This window comes from Lagenorhynchus albirostris, chromosome 4 (assembly GCF_949774975.1).
Source record: "Lagenorhynchus albirostris chromosome 4, mLagAlb1.1, whole genome shotgun sequence".
Taxonomy (NCBI): domain Eukaryota; kingdom Metazoa; phylum Chordata; class Mammalia; order Artiodactyla; family Delphinidae; genus Lagenorhynchus; species Lagenorhynchus albirostris.
Window position 1 is genome coordinate 99,373,198 of NC_083098.1, and position 14,960 is coordinate 99,388,157.

The following is a 14,960-nucleotide window of genomic DNA, read 5'->3' on the forward strand; positions in this document are numbered from 1 at the left end:
TTGCCAGTGTTTATAACTGATCGTGCTGGAAACTGACCAGAAGGTGGTGCTTAGGAATTAGAAGTCAGCCAGTCATCCTAGTCAGATAAACAGAATATAACCATGTGAAACAGTCATATATTGCTTTATGTTGCCAGAACTAACAGAGTTTGCAGGTATTTAAGCCAAGAACATGGCAGTGATGCTGGAAAAATTGGGGAAGGCTTCAGGATCCAGTATTTGTACCACAGACTTGATGAAAGGGTAACAGTTTGATAGACACAGAGGATGGGGATGTGGTATTCCAGTACCCTGGGCTTCAGGAGTTTGTTACATAGATGAGGAATAGATTTTGTTCACGTACCAACTTTGATTGAAACTGGAGTCACTCCCCGAATCAGTGGGGAAGGGAGCTGGGGTCAGGCATTTGGCGTCATCTCAAGGGAAAGGAGACCATAACCAGTTGATGGTACAGTATGTGCCGTAGCATGGTAAGGGTGAGCAGGAATGTGCTTGCCACCCAAAGGGTAAAGCCAACATAAAGCAAAAATGCGATTTAATTCATTCACCATAACCTCTAAATTGCATTTTGTATGCTACAGAGAATTTCAGACTGAGTATCTGCTGTGTGATTGTAACATACTGTGGATGCATCGCTGGGTAAAGGAGAGAAACATCACGGTACGGGACACACGGTGTGTTTATCCTAAGTCTCTTCAGGCCCAGCCAGTCACAGGTGTGAAGCAGGAGTTGTTGACGTGCGGTAAGGAAGACAAACTGAGAAAGGGTTAACTGTATTTTACTTGCTATCTTGTTTTGCCTGACAAACTGGGAGTTCTGTTTACACATTGGGACTGATTACAACTGTCAGTCTTCATGGAGTTGATAATATTTAGTTTTTGCTGATAGTTAAGTCAGCTGGATTAAAAAACATTTTTTCGATGGGTGTTTAAAGTTCTTAGGTTCTGAACAGCTTTCTTTATGAAATCCAGTTTCAATAAATAGTGTAGATCTTCAGATTTTCTAACAGCAAATCAGGAATTTGTTGATAGTAATAAAATCTCAGGATACAATCACACTTTTTGTTGGTGGGGTGTGAATTGATACAGCCTTTTTGAAGGATAGTTTGGCAATATGTATTGGTGTTCTTAAAGAACTGATACAACTTCGTATAGTAATTCTTCATGTAGGGGTTAATTCTTAAGAAATCATCAGCTGTGTGTGTAAGTCTTCAGACTTTGTGAACATATCCTAAATTCTCAAAAATAGGGCATTGGTTTAATTATGGCACATCAATTCAGTGAGATAGTATGCAGCTGTTGAAAATCATGAATTTTAAGAATACCTGAAGGCTTGAGGGAAATAACACATTTACCATGTGCTAAATGAAAAACAAAAAACAGAAAACCAAACACAGTCCTTAAAATGATAGAGGTAGGTTCTAGTTTAGTCTTTGTGTTTGAAAATAGACAACGGTATCAGTTTTTTCCATTTATTTTTATTATCATTATTGTTTCACATGTAAAATATGCTCATTGGGTTAAAGATTTATGAAAAGAAATAATGTGTACATATATCAAATTACCTTGGTGTACACTTTAAATAACTTATAATTTTGTCAGTTATACCTCCATAAAGCTGGGGGAAAAACGAAAAACTAAAAGAAGAAAAAAACAAAACCCGTACTTACATTCTTATCATTCATAGGTAGCTAATGTCAAGGATACCTTGGTGTATCATCTTCTATACCTTTTTATTATGTTTTGTCCAAAATATCATACTCTAATGTTATTTTGTAACCTTTTGTAACTGGAAATGGTGTAAACTTGTTTCCTCATCATATAAAAGATGCATACCAATCCATTATACAGATGTGGCCATAACTTTTATTTTTTCATTACAGAGATGTAGCCATAGCAATTTCCTTATTACAGCAGATTTAGGTTAATAATTTCTCACTCTATAAACATTAAAAGGATTAATTTCCTTGTGTACATCTTTACATATTAGCTATTTAGGATAGAATACTACTAAAAGTAGAATTATTGTGTTAGACAAAGGAACTAAATATTTTAAAGGCTTTTAATGAGCCAAAAGATTTGTGTACATTTTGCATATGTAGTTAAAATTTCTCTTTTATTTTTCTTACTGGAAGGAAATATATCAGCTTTGTAAAAGTTGATATGAAATGGTTTCAATTTCATCTTGGACCCTCTTAATTCAGTAATAGCTTTGTTGATACTAACATTAGAATGCTGATTACTGAGAAATTTGTTTTTCCATTTTTAAAATTTCAATTAGAATTTCTATAATTTTAAATTTTGGAGTGTGAATATAGTATTTGTTAACTGAGTCTTTATTTTACTGTCTCTAGATCCTCCCCTTGAATTACCATCATTCTACATGACTCCATCTCATCGTCAAGTTGTGTTTGAAGGAGACAGCCTTCCTTTCCAGTGTATGGCTTCATATATTGATCAAGACATGCAAGTGTTATGGTATCAGGATGGGCGAATAGTCGAAACTGATGAATCCCAAGGTATCTTTGTTGAAAAGAACATGATTCACAACTGCTCGTTGATTGCAAGGTAAACTTTTTTTAGATGAGAAATTGTCTCTGGATTTTATCATTTCAGAATTGTACTGTTTAGTTAGAATTTGAATGAATATTTTACCTTCTTGCATTTAAAAAAGCAAACTTCTGACATTTCTTTTCCTGATTGTTACTTATCTTCTAAAATTAAATAGCTATCTTTTCCATCCAGTTTTGGAGGAAAAAAAGCATAGGATGAAAGGGAAACACTGTTTAAAAGTGAGAGACTTTTTGTTTAAAGTCTCAAGAGGAAAAAATGTAAACTTTTAGTGCCAAACTTAATTTCTAACAATTTCCTGCTACTAATAAGCTTAGAATTTCACTTTTGGGAATCACCTAATTTTCACTGTCTTAAGATTAATGTAACATTTTAAGATACTTCCTTTTTTCACCCCACTAGTATAAAAGAATATAACACGTGTCAACCCACGATTGGTGCAAGCATAGCAATAGTTAATTGGAATGAACTTAAAGTACAAAAAACAGATAAAAATAAATATGATGTTATCACTTATCATGTTTTATTTTGGTAAAATCTTAATCTGTAGGTATTGAATTTTCTCTTTCCTTCTCTCTGCCTCTCTTTCTGTCTCTGTGTATCTCTCCAAGCCTTTTTCTGTCTCTCTCTGTCTTTCCTTCCTACCAATTTCATAAAGATAGACCTCAGCTTGAATATTGAAGAGTAGATCTGTAGTTTTTCAGCTCTCTCCTGAGGCACTTTAGGGTAGTATTACAAAAGCATCATGAAAAAATTACCAAGAAACTAAAAGCTGTCTGAGTTGAGACTCAGGTTTGGTCATTTTGAGGTTCGAATATTCTATTTTATAATATCTCTTTCTCTTCTGAAATTTCCTAACTGTCTGTTAGAAGCATATTTTCATTTGTGTCTTTTAACTTTTATAGTAGATACCCTTAAATCCTTGCTTTCATATTCCAGTATCTGGGTCATCTTGGGATCATCACCTTTACTATTTTTCTTATAAATATGGTTTATATTTCCCTATTTAAAAAATATTGTTTATATGTCTGGTAATGTTGGATTGTATCCTGGACATTGTGAATAATTTGCTATAGAAAAATAGACAGAGTACAGCTTATGGGACAAATCTGGCCTATGAATGTTTTTTTATAGTTTTAAATGGTTACATTTCAAATGGTTATAAAAGTACCTACATAATATTCTCAGTGTTGCTTCTTGGTCAGCAAAGCCTAAAGTATTTACTATCTGGCCTTCAAAGAAAAAGTTTGCTGATCCCTGACTCTGGATTCCTTTGTATTCTTCTCAAGACAGCTAGTTTTGTTTCATTGAACAGTTACCTTGGTTAAATTCAGACTCCTGGATCTGGCTTTTCTGTATTAGGCAGCCACTGAAATCTGCTTGGTGTTTGCCCTGTCTGCATGGGTCAGGGTCAGGGTCAGTTAAAGAGCTGGGTGGATTTTATGTGCAGAAGTTTGGGCTTCCAGCCAGGCTCCTTTCTACCTCTGTCCTCTGATTTTTCAACCCGTAAGATTTTGAGTTTCTATTTGAATAATGCCTGCCCTTGGGCAAAAGCCATTAAAAAAATTTCCTGGTTACTCCCCACTGCCATTCCCTTCTTCCTACTGTCAGGTCCTCTTTGCTTTCTGCTTGCTTTGGATCACTCTCCATGTGTTCAGATAGTTATCATATTGTAGTTTTGTTCACAGCTTATAACTAACTGTTAATTGCAGGGAGGGTGGTTTGATAGGAGCCACTCTGCTATTACCAGAAGCAGAGTTCTTTTATTGGGGATGAGATTGTTAGGAAAGTTTTTTATATGTTCTTTGCACTTAATATTAAGTTCCAGTGAGAAGATTCTAATTGTTACATTATTTTTACTGTGTGATAATTTCACAAGTGTATACATATGTCAAAACTTACCAAATTGTATATATATGTATTTTTTGGGCTGCGTTGGGTCTTGGTTGCCGCGTGCGGGCTTTCTCTAGCTGCGGCGAGCAGGGGCTACTCTTCGTTGCGGTGCGTGGGCTTCTCATTGCAGTGGCTTCCCTTGTTGCGGAGCACAGGCTCTAGGCGCTTGGCTTCAGTAGTTGCGGCACGCAGACCCATGGGCTCAGTAGTTGTGGCGCACGGGCTTAGTTGCTCCGCGGGATGTGGGATCTTCCCGGACCAGGGATAGAACCTGTGTCCCCTGCATTGGCAGGCAGATTCTTAACCACTGTGCCACCAGGGAAGTCCCCAAATTGTATATTTTAAGCAGTTTATTTTCTGAGTAGACAATAATTGACATATAATACAATAATAAAGCTTTAAAAATGTAATAGAACCCTTTTCTGAATAAAAGAGCCTTATTTTTTTAAATTTTATTGAAAAGTATAGTTGATTTACAGTGTTGTGTTAATTTCTGCTCTACAGCAAAGTGACTGAATTATATGTATATTCTTCTTCTTCATATTCTTTTCCATTATTGTTTATCACAGGATATTGAATATAGTTCCAAGAGCTTTAATTTAACTCTTAAATTTTGTAGCTATAAAGTAACTAGATTTACTTTATAAATTTATTTCTGTAAGTCATGTTTAAATTAATCTAAATTCCTTTAGCATTACAAAAAAATTAATTCTAAGGATAGCAACTTCACCTAACATTTTTTTGTTGGTAGGGACACTTACCAAAGTGAAAATCTTTCATATGAAGACTGAGAAGTCCTTTACACAGAGTTAATCCCAGAATAATAAAGAAGTTGTAGGAAAAGGAAGTATGTGGTTATTGGACTGGTTTACCTCATACAGCTCTTGATTCTTCATTGGTCTCCTCATGTCGTTGATCCTTCATTAGTAAGAATCAGAGTTTGTATTTTTCCTAGACACTGAAATTGAAGCTACCTCCTTCTCCTTAAATCTCCTAATATGTCGTGTTGAGGATTCCTGAAAACTTTGTTCCGATAATTGGTTTTAGACATTGAAGGTATTGCTGAAAGTTGGGTTAGGACCGTTTTCCCCAGAGGGTATGCTAATGTGTCCTGGGGTGCCACAGTGTGTTAACGGAGGTGCTGTGTGGTATTATAAGTGTTTGAGCATAGTGATACTGGGCATTAGTGAGACACGACACAGCTACCAGCTCCAGGCAGTTAGGGTGTTGAATTTACATGATACTGCATCTCTTTTGCTGGTGCCATACTTTAGATAATGGGATTTTGACAGTTACTATGGTGCAAAAGCAAGTAGTGTGTGAAAATAATTTTGGAACAAGGAATATGGATATCACTGTTTGATCTGTATCTAATGTTTGATTAATTTTGGAGTGCCCAATAGGCATGCACAGCCCATTAGGAAGTAGTTGTGGTTAAGAATGAAATACTTATTTTAATTGATGTGTGTTTTTTTTCAAATGGCTACTAAGTTATTAGGACATATATACATAGTTTTAGGATTGCATTTAGTCATTGGAACCACCCTAGGTGTTTTTTTTTGTTTTTCTATTTTATTCTGTTATAGTCGATTGTATTTTTTAAACATCTTTATTGGAGTATAATTGCTTTACAATGTTGTGTTAGTTTCTGCTGTATAACAAGGTGAATCAGCTCTACGTATACATATAACCCCATACCCCCTTCTTCTTGCATCTCCCTCCTACCCTCCCTATTCCACCCCTCTAGGTGGTCACAAAGCACCGAGCTGATCTCCCTGTGCTATGCGGCTGCTTCCCACTAGCTATCTGTTTTACATTTGGTAGTGTGTATATGTCAATGCTACTCTCTCACTCATCCCAGCTTACCCTCCCCTGCACCGTGTCCTCCAGTCCATTTTCTACGTCTGCGTCTTTATTCCTCTCCTGCCCCTAGGTTCATCAGAACCATTTTTTTTTTTTTTTAGATTCCATATATATGTGTTAGCATACGGTATTTATTTTTCTCTTTCTGGCTTACTGCACTCTGACTGGCTTACTGACTCTCTAGGTCCATCCACCTCACTACAAATAACTCAGTTTCATTTCTTTTTATGGCTGAGAAATATTCCGTTGTATATATGTGCCACATCCTCTTTATCCATTCATCTGTCAATGGACACTTAGGTTGCTTCCATGTCCTGGCTATTGTAAATAGTGCTGCAGTGAACATTGTGGTACGTGACTCTTTTTGAATTGTTTTTCTCGGGGTATATGCCCAGAAGTGGGATTGCTGGGTCGTATGGTAGTTCTACTTTTAGTTTTTTAAGGAACCTACGTACTGTTCTCCATAGTGGCTGTATCAATTTACATTCCCACCAACAGTACAAGAGGGTTCCCTTTTCTCCACACCCTCTCCAGCATTTATTGTTTGTAGATTTTTTGATGATAGCCATTCTGACCGGTGTGAAGTGATACCTCATTGTAGTTTTGATTTGCATTTCTCTAATGATTAGTGATGTTGAGCATCCTTTCATGTGTTTGTTGGCAGTCTGTATCTCTTCTTTGGAGAAATGTGTATTTAGGTCTTCTGCCCATTTTTGGATTAAGTTGTTTGTTTTTTGCTATTGAGCTGCATGAGCTGCTTGTAAAATTTGGAGATTAATCCTTTGTCAGTTGCTTCATTTGCAAATATTTTCTCCCATTCTGAGGGTTGTCTTTTCATCTTGTTTATGGTTTCCTTTGCTGTGCAAAAGCTTTGAAGTTTCATTAGGTCCCATTTGTTTATTTTTGTTTTTATTTCCATTTCTCTAGGAGGTGGGTCAAAAAGGATCTTGCTGTGATTTATGTCATAGGGTGTTCTGCCTATGTTTTCCTCGAAGAGTTTGATAGTGTCTGGCCTTACATTTAGGTCTTTAATCCATTTTGAGCTTATTTTTGTGTATGGTGTTAGGGAGTGTTCTAATTTCATTCTTTTACATGTACCTGTCCAGTTTTCCCAGCACCACTTATTGAAGAGGCTGTCCTTTCTCCACTGTACATTCCTGCCTCCTTTATCAAAGATAAGGTGACCATATGTGCATGGGTTTATCTCTGGGCTTCCTATCCTGTTCCATTGATGTACATTTCTGTTTTTGTGCAGTACCATACTGTCTTGATTACTGCAGCTTTGTAGTATAGTCTGAAGTCAGGGAGCCTCATTCCTCCAGCTTCATTTTTCTTTCTCAAGATTACTTTGGCTATTTGGGGTCTTTTTTGTTTCCATACAAACTGTAAAATTTTTTGTTCTAGTTCTGTGAAAAATGCCAGTGGTAGTTTGATAGGGATTGCATTGAATCTGTAGATTGCTTTCACCCTAGGTGTTTCTTTGAGGCTAGGGGCATTGTGGAAGTTATCTAGTGAAGGAACCATGAACCAAGAAAATTTGGGGATCTCTGGATTAGGGAATGCTTTTTATTGCCAAAAATTTTTATACACTTCCTAGTTCGATAGAGTTATGCAAAGTATAATGTTTGACAGGCTTTCTGGTTATTTAAATTTAATGTCAAACTCTTCTGTGTCATTTTACCTTGAATATATTTATTTCAATGTTTTAGTTTGTTTACTAACTTAGTAAAGATGATAAATATTTTCTTTGGTTCAGAATCACAGTGCCTCAAAGTCTTTATTAGAACATTTGTTGTTGTATAGCCATTAATGATTTTAGGAAGCTAGAAAAATGTGTTTTAATTTCAAGGCATTATTTTGTTAAGTTAATTAAATTATACATGCTTTATGTCTAATGATTTATTTGTTTCTACATGAAAGCAAAGTATAGTAGATCATGTGGGGGGAATAAAGTTTAATTGAAGGTTCTGACATTTGCTCTTTAATTAATAGGTTTTATATTAGAGAATTATGATTTCATCTTGAAAGTTGAATTTTCTGACAGCTATTTAGAAATATAGCTGTTACTATAAGTTGAAGTGTACTTTTAAATGGAAAGCTACTTTTGTTAAAGCATTAATTGGTAATTTATTAAATCTTTTTAGAGACTTAACAGGTTTTAACTCCTTTTCCACAAAATATTTCATCTTAAATATTAATTACACACTTCATAATAGTAGTCTTCTTCATGCTTGAGTATGGATCTGAAAAGGTAGATATAACTTGGAAACTATTAGTTTTTTTAATTATCATTTTGTTTTTGATTTTTTTCTTTATTGAAGTATAGTTTATTTATAATGTGTTAGTTTCAGTTGTACAGCAAAGTGATTCAGTTATACGTGTATGCATGTATCTATTTCACATTCTTCTCCCTTATAGGTTATTCCAGAATACCGAGTGAAGTTCCCTGCTGGTTACTATTTTATATATAGGAGTGTGTGTATACTGATCCCAGACACCTAATTTATCCCTCCTCCTCCCTTTCCCCTTTGGCAACCATAAGTTTGTTTTCTATGTCTGTGGGTCTGTTTCTGTTTTTATTGCTTGTATGTGTAACCTAAAAAAAAAAAAAGGTTACAAATGAACTTATATACAAAACAGAAATTGACTTTCCTTTAGTTTTGCTGAAGGAAGTGCCATGATGTTTCTGCCTTGGCACTTGGTTTCTGCTCCCTGTGGTGGCCTGCCCTCCCTTTTCTTGGAGGGAGAAGTCTCAGTGCCACTCCATTCATTCTTATGCTATAGCTTTTACTGTAGTATTTTAGGTCTCCCTTTACCTGCCTGTCTTGACTTGCTGCTGAAGTACTTAAATGGAGGGGTTATTTTTTTATTATTATTATTAATCTAGCAAGCAAGCGCTTGTCCTACAGCATACATTCATGTTTGCTCAAAGAATGATCGAAGCACATGTTGTCTTCCTTGTTGCCTAACCATATTTTCTCTCTCTTTAAACTCTTTCTTCATGCAGTGCCCTAACCATTTCTAATATTCAGGCTGGATCGACTGGAAATTGGGGCTGCCATGTCCAGTCCAAACGTGGGAACAATACGAGAACCGTCGATATTGTGGTCTTAGAAAGCTCTGCACAGTACTGTCCTCCCGAGAGGGTGGTAAACAATAAAGGGGATTTCAGGTCAGTGACATGGAGAGTGCTGGAAAGGGCTGACTGGCCCCTCGTCTTTTTATTCTCAAAGGCATAGACATATGTGACCAGTCTCCTGTCGTCAGAAAGAAAATTTGAGCAATGTATGCGTATTCACATATATATCCTTATATATCTAAGGACTACCCATAAGTGATTTCAGAATCATTTATGGAGATTAAAAGTAAAAAGAGGTGCCTGAACTTTATCTGAGATCTATTGATTTATAAGTCTCTGAAAGTTGAGCCAGAAGTGTTCTTTTTTTTTTTTTTTCTTTGTGGTACGCGGGCCTCTCACTGTTGTGGCCTCTCCCGTTGCAGAGCACAGGCTCTGGACACACAGGCTCAGCAGCCCTGGCTTATGGGTCCAGCCGCTCCGAGGCGTGTGGGATCTTCCCGGACCAGGGCACGAGCCCATGTCCCCTGCATCGGCAGGCGGACTCTCAACCACTGTACCACCAGGGAAGCCCCAGAAGTGTTCATTTTTATCAGGTGGTTTTATTGTAAAAGTTAAGAACCACTACTTTAGGAAACAGTTTGGAAATTCTACTAAAATAGTGTGCTAATAGCATTTCCTGTTTTCTTTTTTTTTTTTCCTGTTTTTTTTTTAAGGGCTCTTTTTGGATGACCTTTGGAAGGTTTTGTGGTGCTAATTGACTTTTAACCGTAGGCAGTTAAGTGGACATCATAATTAGCAGAAACACATAACCATTTTTCCTCCCCTTTGGTTCTTCTGGCAATTAAGCAAGAGGGACTTTGAGAAAGGAAGGCTGTTGGGTGGTCTGAAAGCTGGGGAGCCACTAGTGTTGGACTCTGTTAAGATGATCAGAATGGGTTAAATATTGTGATTTGTTTGCTTTTTTTTTAGTAGAAAGTTTAGAATTTGTGAGAGCTAAAAACTTTTACCTTAGACTCTCCTTACTTTCAAAGTTGCTTTAAAACATTATCTTTAAATATGTTATTTACCTAAAGTTCTTTATGTTTAGAATTTTAGCAATGAGTTATATAGTTAATATAGATGAAGGGAAATATGTAGCTCTGTAAAGCAGCATAAAGATTGTTGAATACCCAGTTCATAGCTGTCTTATGATTGGTGGTATTGCTGCCTTGTGGCTGTAAGTCTGATTTTTAAGGATAAGAAAAAAAACCCTTTGGTGTTAATCTTTCAAGTCAAAGGTAAAGAAGCAATAACATCTTTACCTCAGCTACTTCCCCATTGATTTTTTAAAAATAGTCTTTCGTCCTCCTCCCCCTCCCCCTTTTAAAATTCTCCTTGACATGAATGTGTGGAAATCATAATTTATTATTGCCAATGGATAAGTTTTTTATGTGGATTAACTGTTAATCTATAATATTTAAATATTTAAAGTATACGTTAAGGTGCAATATATAACATTTGTTAATTTTGTTAAATTCAACATCTTCATTAAATAGTCATAGTATGTTTTCTGCTTATGGTGGATTTTCTGTTTTTACTCATAGTTTTGGAGGGTTTTCCATTTTTAAAAATAGAAGTAGAGTCTAATCATTTAACTGATTAATGAATTATTTATCTTTTGACATTCTGGAAGATATTATACAGTTACAACTTCCCCTGCATTAATAAGATTTAGTTTAGTCTTGCTTCATCTTTTATATAGTTTTTCATAATGCATTCTATTTTGGTGTGGCTGATATTATAATTTAGCAGTTCATATGTTATGAGTCAGCTATAACTGACTCATATATATAATATATATATATGACATATAACATATTATCAAATATGTTATTTTCATTCCCAGTTTTGGAGAAATAGAGCTCAAATAACAAAGATTTCTCTCAATCCAGTTAGTGCTGATTCATACCAGCAAGTCAGTGTAGTCACTTCACTTGCACAGTGACTGTACAATTTATCTGGGCTTCACCCAGATAAATTCGGTTGTATATGGTATTAGACATCTCCAAGACCCACCCCCCGCCATCCCAGCCAAGTGCAGAAGTTTGCTAAAAGAACTTATGAGATTCAGCGTATAGCTGTAGTGATATCTAAGATATAGTGATCCAGTAATATACATAGCTGGATAATAAGGGAAAGAGACACAGGTGGGTTCTGGAGAGATCCACGTGTAAGGTTCTTGATTATCTCTGCCTCCCAGGAAGGTCACACGGAGCTCACTACTCCTCCAGCCTTGAAAAGACAGCAGCCTCTGTATAGTGTTTCTGGCTTCTCCAGGGAAGCCCACTGGAGACACAGCACCCAAAGTTCTTGTTGGGGGCTGGTCATGTAGGCATCCTCTGCCTACCTGATACCAAAATTTCAGACCCCCAGGAAGAAAGCAGGTGCTTAGCATACACCATATTGCTTGTCCAGACAGTCTAGGTACAGTGAATCACCTTTACCAGTTAACTGTTCATGGGAACACTCCAAGCCCCAAGTTCCTAGGTGCCACCGAAGGACCGGCATTGCAAGCAGGCCTTTCTAAGGAGAGCCGTCTTGGGCCTGCTATGGTAGCTCTTCTCTACACATATCCTAACTCTCCTTCTGTGACAGGGCAAATTCTATTTATATTGGATAAGATTCTGACCTAATGTAACTAATGGTTCTATAAGCCAGCAATACAGTAACAGTAATTAAAAAGAAACGCAGGACCATTTGGTCTACCATTTTTCTTTTCTACTGGGTAAGATACAATTTCCCTGTCTGTTTATATTTAGAATATTTTAGGAAAATATTCTGTTAGGGTAATAAAATACACTTGGCTGGTAGCTTAAAACGGTTTAGTCCGTTTTAACTTAAAAAAATTTTGGGGGGGTCCTTATTATTAAAGGAGTTTTGTTTCTTCTTGATTTTTGTCTGATTCTGTGTGACATGTTCTAAACCTTGATTTTCCTCTGCTGTTACTAGTGTCAGCGTAGGTTCTCTTAGGCCATTTTGTCTTCGTCTCTCTAGGTGGCCCAGAACGCTGGCAGGCATTACCGCACATCTGCAGTGTACTCGGAATACCCACAGCGGTGGGATCTATCCCGGAAACGCCCAGGATGAGAGAAAGGCCTGGCGCAGATGTGATCGAGGTGGCTTTTGGGCGGATGATGATTATTCTCGCTGCCAGTATGCAAATGATGTCACTAGAGTTCTTTATATGTTTAATCAGGTAACTGGAAAGTCTTCAGATCGGCCGAGGGTGCTAATAAAACGTGGTACTCACACCAAATACGTAAGATTTTTTTTTTTAATACTAGTAAAGCATAGGATTTGGTGTTTATACTTCAGTGGACTGTGTCTTTGGGATCAGACCTGTCCTTCTCAACCAGAGAAGGGCATCTCTGGCATCACTCTTCCTTTCCAGTTACGACCTGACTCTGTGCCTTTGCCTGAATACCTTCATCATCTGTATCTCCAGGCAAAATCCCAACCATCCTTCAAATGCACCTGGGAAGCTACCCTTTAGTTCCTTTTATAAATCCTTTGTCACAAGGGATCCCTTGTTGCACTTGTACTATTCGTATGCTTTTCCTTATCTCTGCTTCTGTGTGTCTTTTTTTAAACCGTAGCAGATTATAAGCTGCTGGCAGGTGCTTTCTGTGTCTTACACATTTTCTTACGTTCCTCTGCACCTGATATACCCTTTTTATAATGGTTGGTGCTGAGTCGTGTTTAAGTCAATAAATAAACAAATGGGAAGCATGACTGGCAGTGCATGACAGTACAGATAAGAGGCAAATAAGTGATTCATGCTCCCATGTGGCAGGAGTTCCAGGCCAGATATTGATCCTTCCTGGCTGGAATACTCGGGAAAGGTGTTACTAGGCAATTGGAATTGAGTATATATAGAATTTGGCTAGGTAGAGATGGTGCAGCCCATTTATGTACTGTTATATTCCATTCCAAGTTAAAAATAATTCCTTCAGGTAAGTTTCCAATAATATTTCAGTCTTCTCAGTTTTGGAAAAGCACTTTAAGAAGGTCATAGTGAGTAGATGATAAAAAATTTGAATTCATTGCCATGTTTTGAAATGCAAAGGTAGGATGTCAAAATTTTGTCCGTCATTTTGCTAAGTGCTTCTTTTTGCCTTTTTAATATAGATGCCCCTCAACCTTACCAACACTGTGGCCACAGCCCGACAATTATTGGCTTACACTGTGGAAGCAGCCAACTTTTCTGACAAGATGGATGTTATATTTGTGGCTGAAATGATAGAGAAATTTGGAAGATTTACTAAAGAGGAAAAATCAAAAGAGGTATTTTCTGGTTCAGATTTGTAGCATATAGCATATCAGCAACTGGTCATGTGATAGGGTTGAATCTGTATTTTGAAAGGCTGTTTATGTTTGCTGTATTTGAACTAAATATACCTTTTAACTTCTAAAATTGTCATTGAAAAACCTATGCTCTATTATAGTGACTTGTTGGGAAGAGTAGAGGTGAACTGTCAGTTCTTGGAAATTACCGTGATGGGGCACAGCCAGCCTGTGAGAAAGCAACGTCCTGCATCCACGTTGTAGGTCAGCCGGGCTGCTTCTCTCAGGCTGCCTGGGATTTCTCTTCTCCACACTGTCAGGTGTCCATCCTTCTTAGTGAGAGTTTTAGGCCCCCAGATCTTGTGTTAAATTGCTTAACTGATTTTGGAATGTCCTAGAGAAGTGAAAGACTACTTTAGGAACTTAAAAAAAACATTCCATGTGATTAAAATACACAAGTTATGAAAATTTAATAGCTTTGAAAAGGGGCCACGTTAAAACTGTGATATGCTTGTCCACATGATATCCTTTAAGGGAAAACTTCAACAAACCATGGTTTTCAGAATGAATGAGCAGCAAATAATGTTTTGAATAAGTTTTTAGATGCAGATTAACATATTCTTAAACTTTAAGTTTCCAGCTAGGTGAGAGCTTTATACAAACTGTTTCTCTTGTGATGAAATCACTTACATAAAAATGAATTTTAGAGGTAGAAGAAACTTAGATTAGGTCATACACTGAAGCCCAGAGAAAAATTCAATGATTTGCCTAAGGTTTTTCAGCTAGGTTAGGGCAGGGCTGAAAACAGAACCCAAGAACCTTGGCTGTCTAATTCAGAAGTTTCTGCTGTATAACATTTACTTTCTAGTACAGTGTTGCCCATTGTATTCCAAAAGTACTGTGGGGAAAAGACTGGACTAAACAAAGTCTAATTTATTTCTTTATGTGGGACATCTCAGATTCATTAATGTGCAAAAAGGTAAGTAATATGCCTTTTTCCTTAAATCATTTAACCAAGGAATTTTTTTTGTATAGTATCTATTAATATCTTGCATTTTGGTGGTAAGTTTTGAAACTGCAGCCCTAGTACATTAGGTACTTTACTTGTTGTGATGTAACTGTTAAAGGAAAGAAAATAGTGACATGTATGTAGATAGGATTCAGGTCAACGGACCACTTGACGATGAGTTAGCATTTCTGTGTTGTTATCTGAACTTCAGACCACAGTTTCC

At 36.8% G+C, this 14,960-nt stretch overlaps 1 protein-coding gene across 6 annotated transcripts in view; it reads left to right on the top strand.

Moving 5' to 3' along the window:
• ADGRA3 (adhesion G protein-coupled receptor A3) overlaps positions 1-14,960 on the top strand; it is a 118,748-nt gene that overhangs the window by 58,832 nt on the left and 44,956 nt on the right. For all 6 annotated transcript variants that reach the window (XM_060148419.1, XM_060148421.1, XM_060148422.1 and 3 more), the window contains 5 exons: positions 582-742; positions 2,354-2,567; positions 9,334-9,498; positions 12,439-12,640; positions 13,573-13,728. In XM_060148419.1, coding sequence (XP_060004402.1) covers positions 582-742; positions 2,354-2,567; positions 9,334-9,498; positions 12,439-12,640; positions 13,573-13,728 — 898 coding nt within the window. The remainder of the gene's footprint in view (positions 1-581; positions 743-2,353; positions 2,568-9,333; positions 9,499-12,438; positions 12,641-13,572; positions 13,729-14,960) is intronic.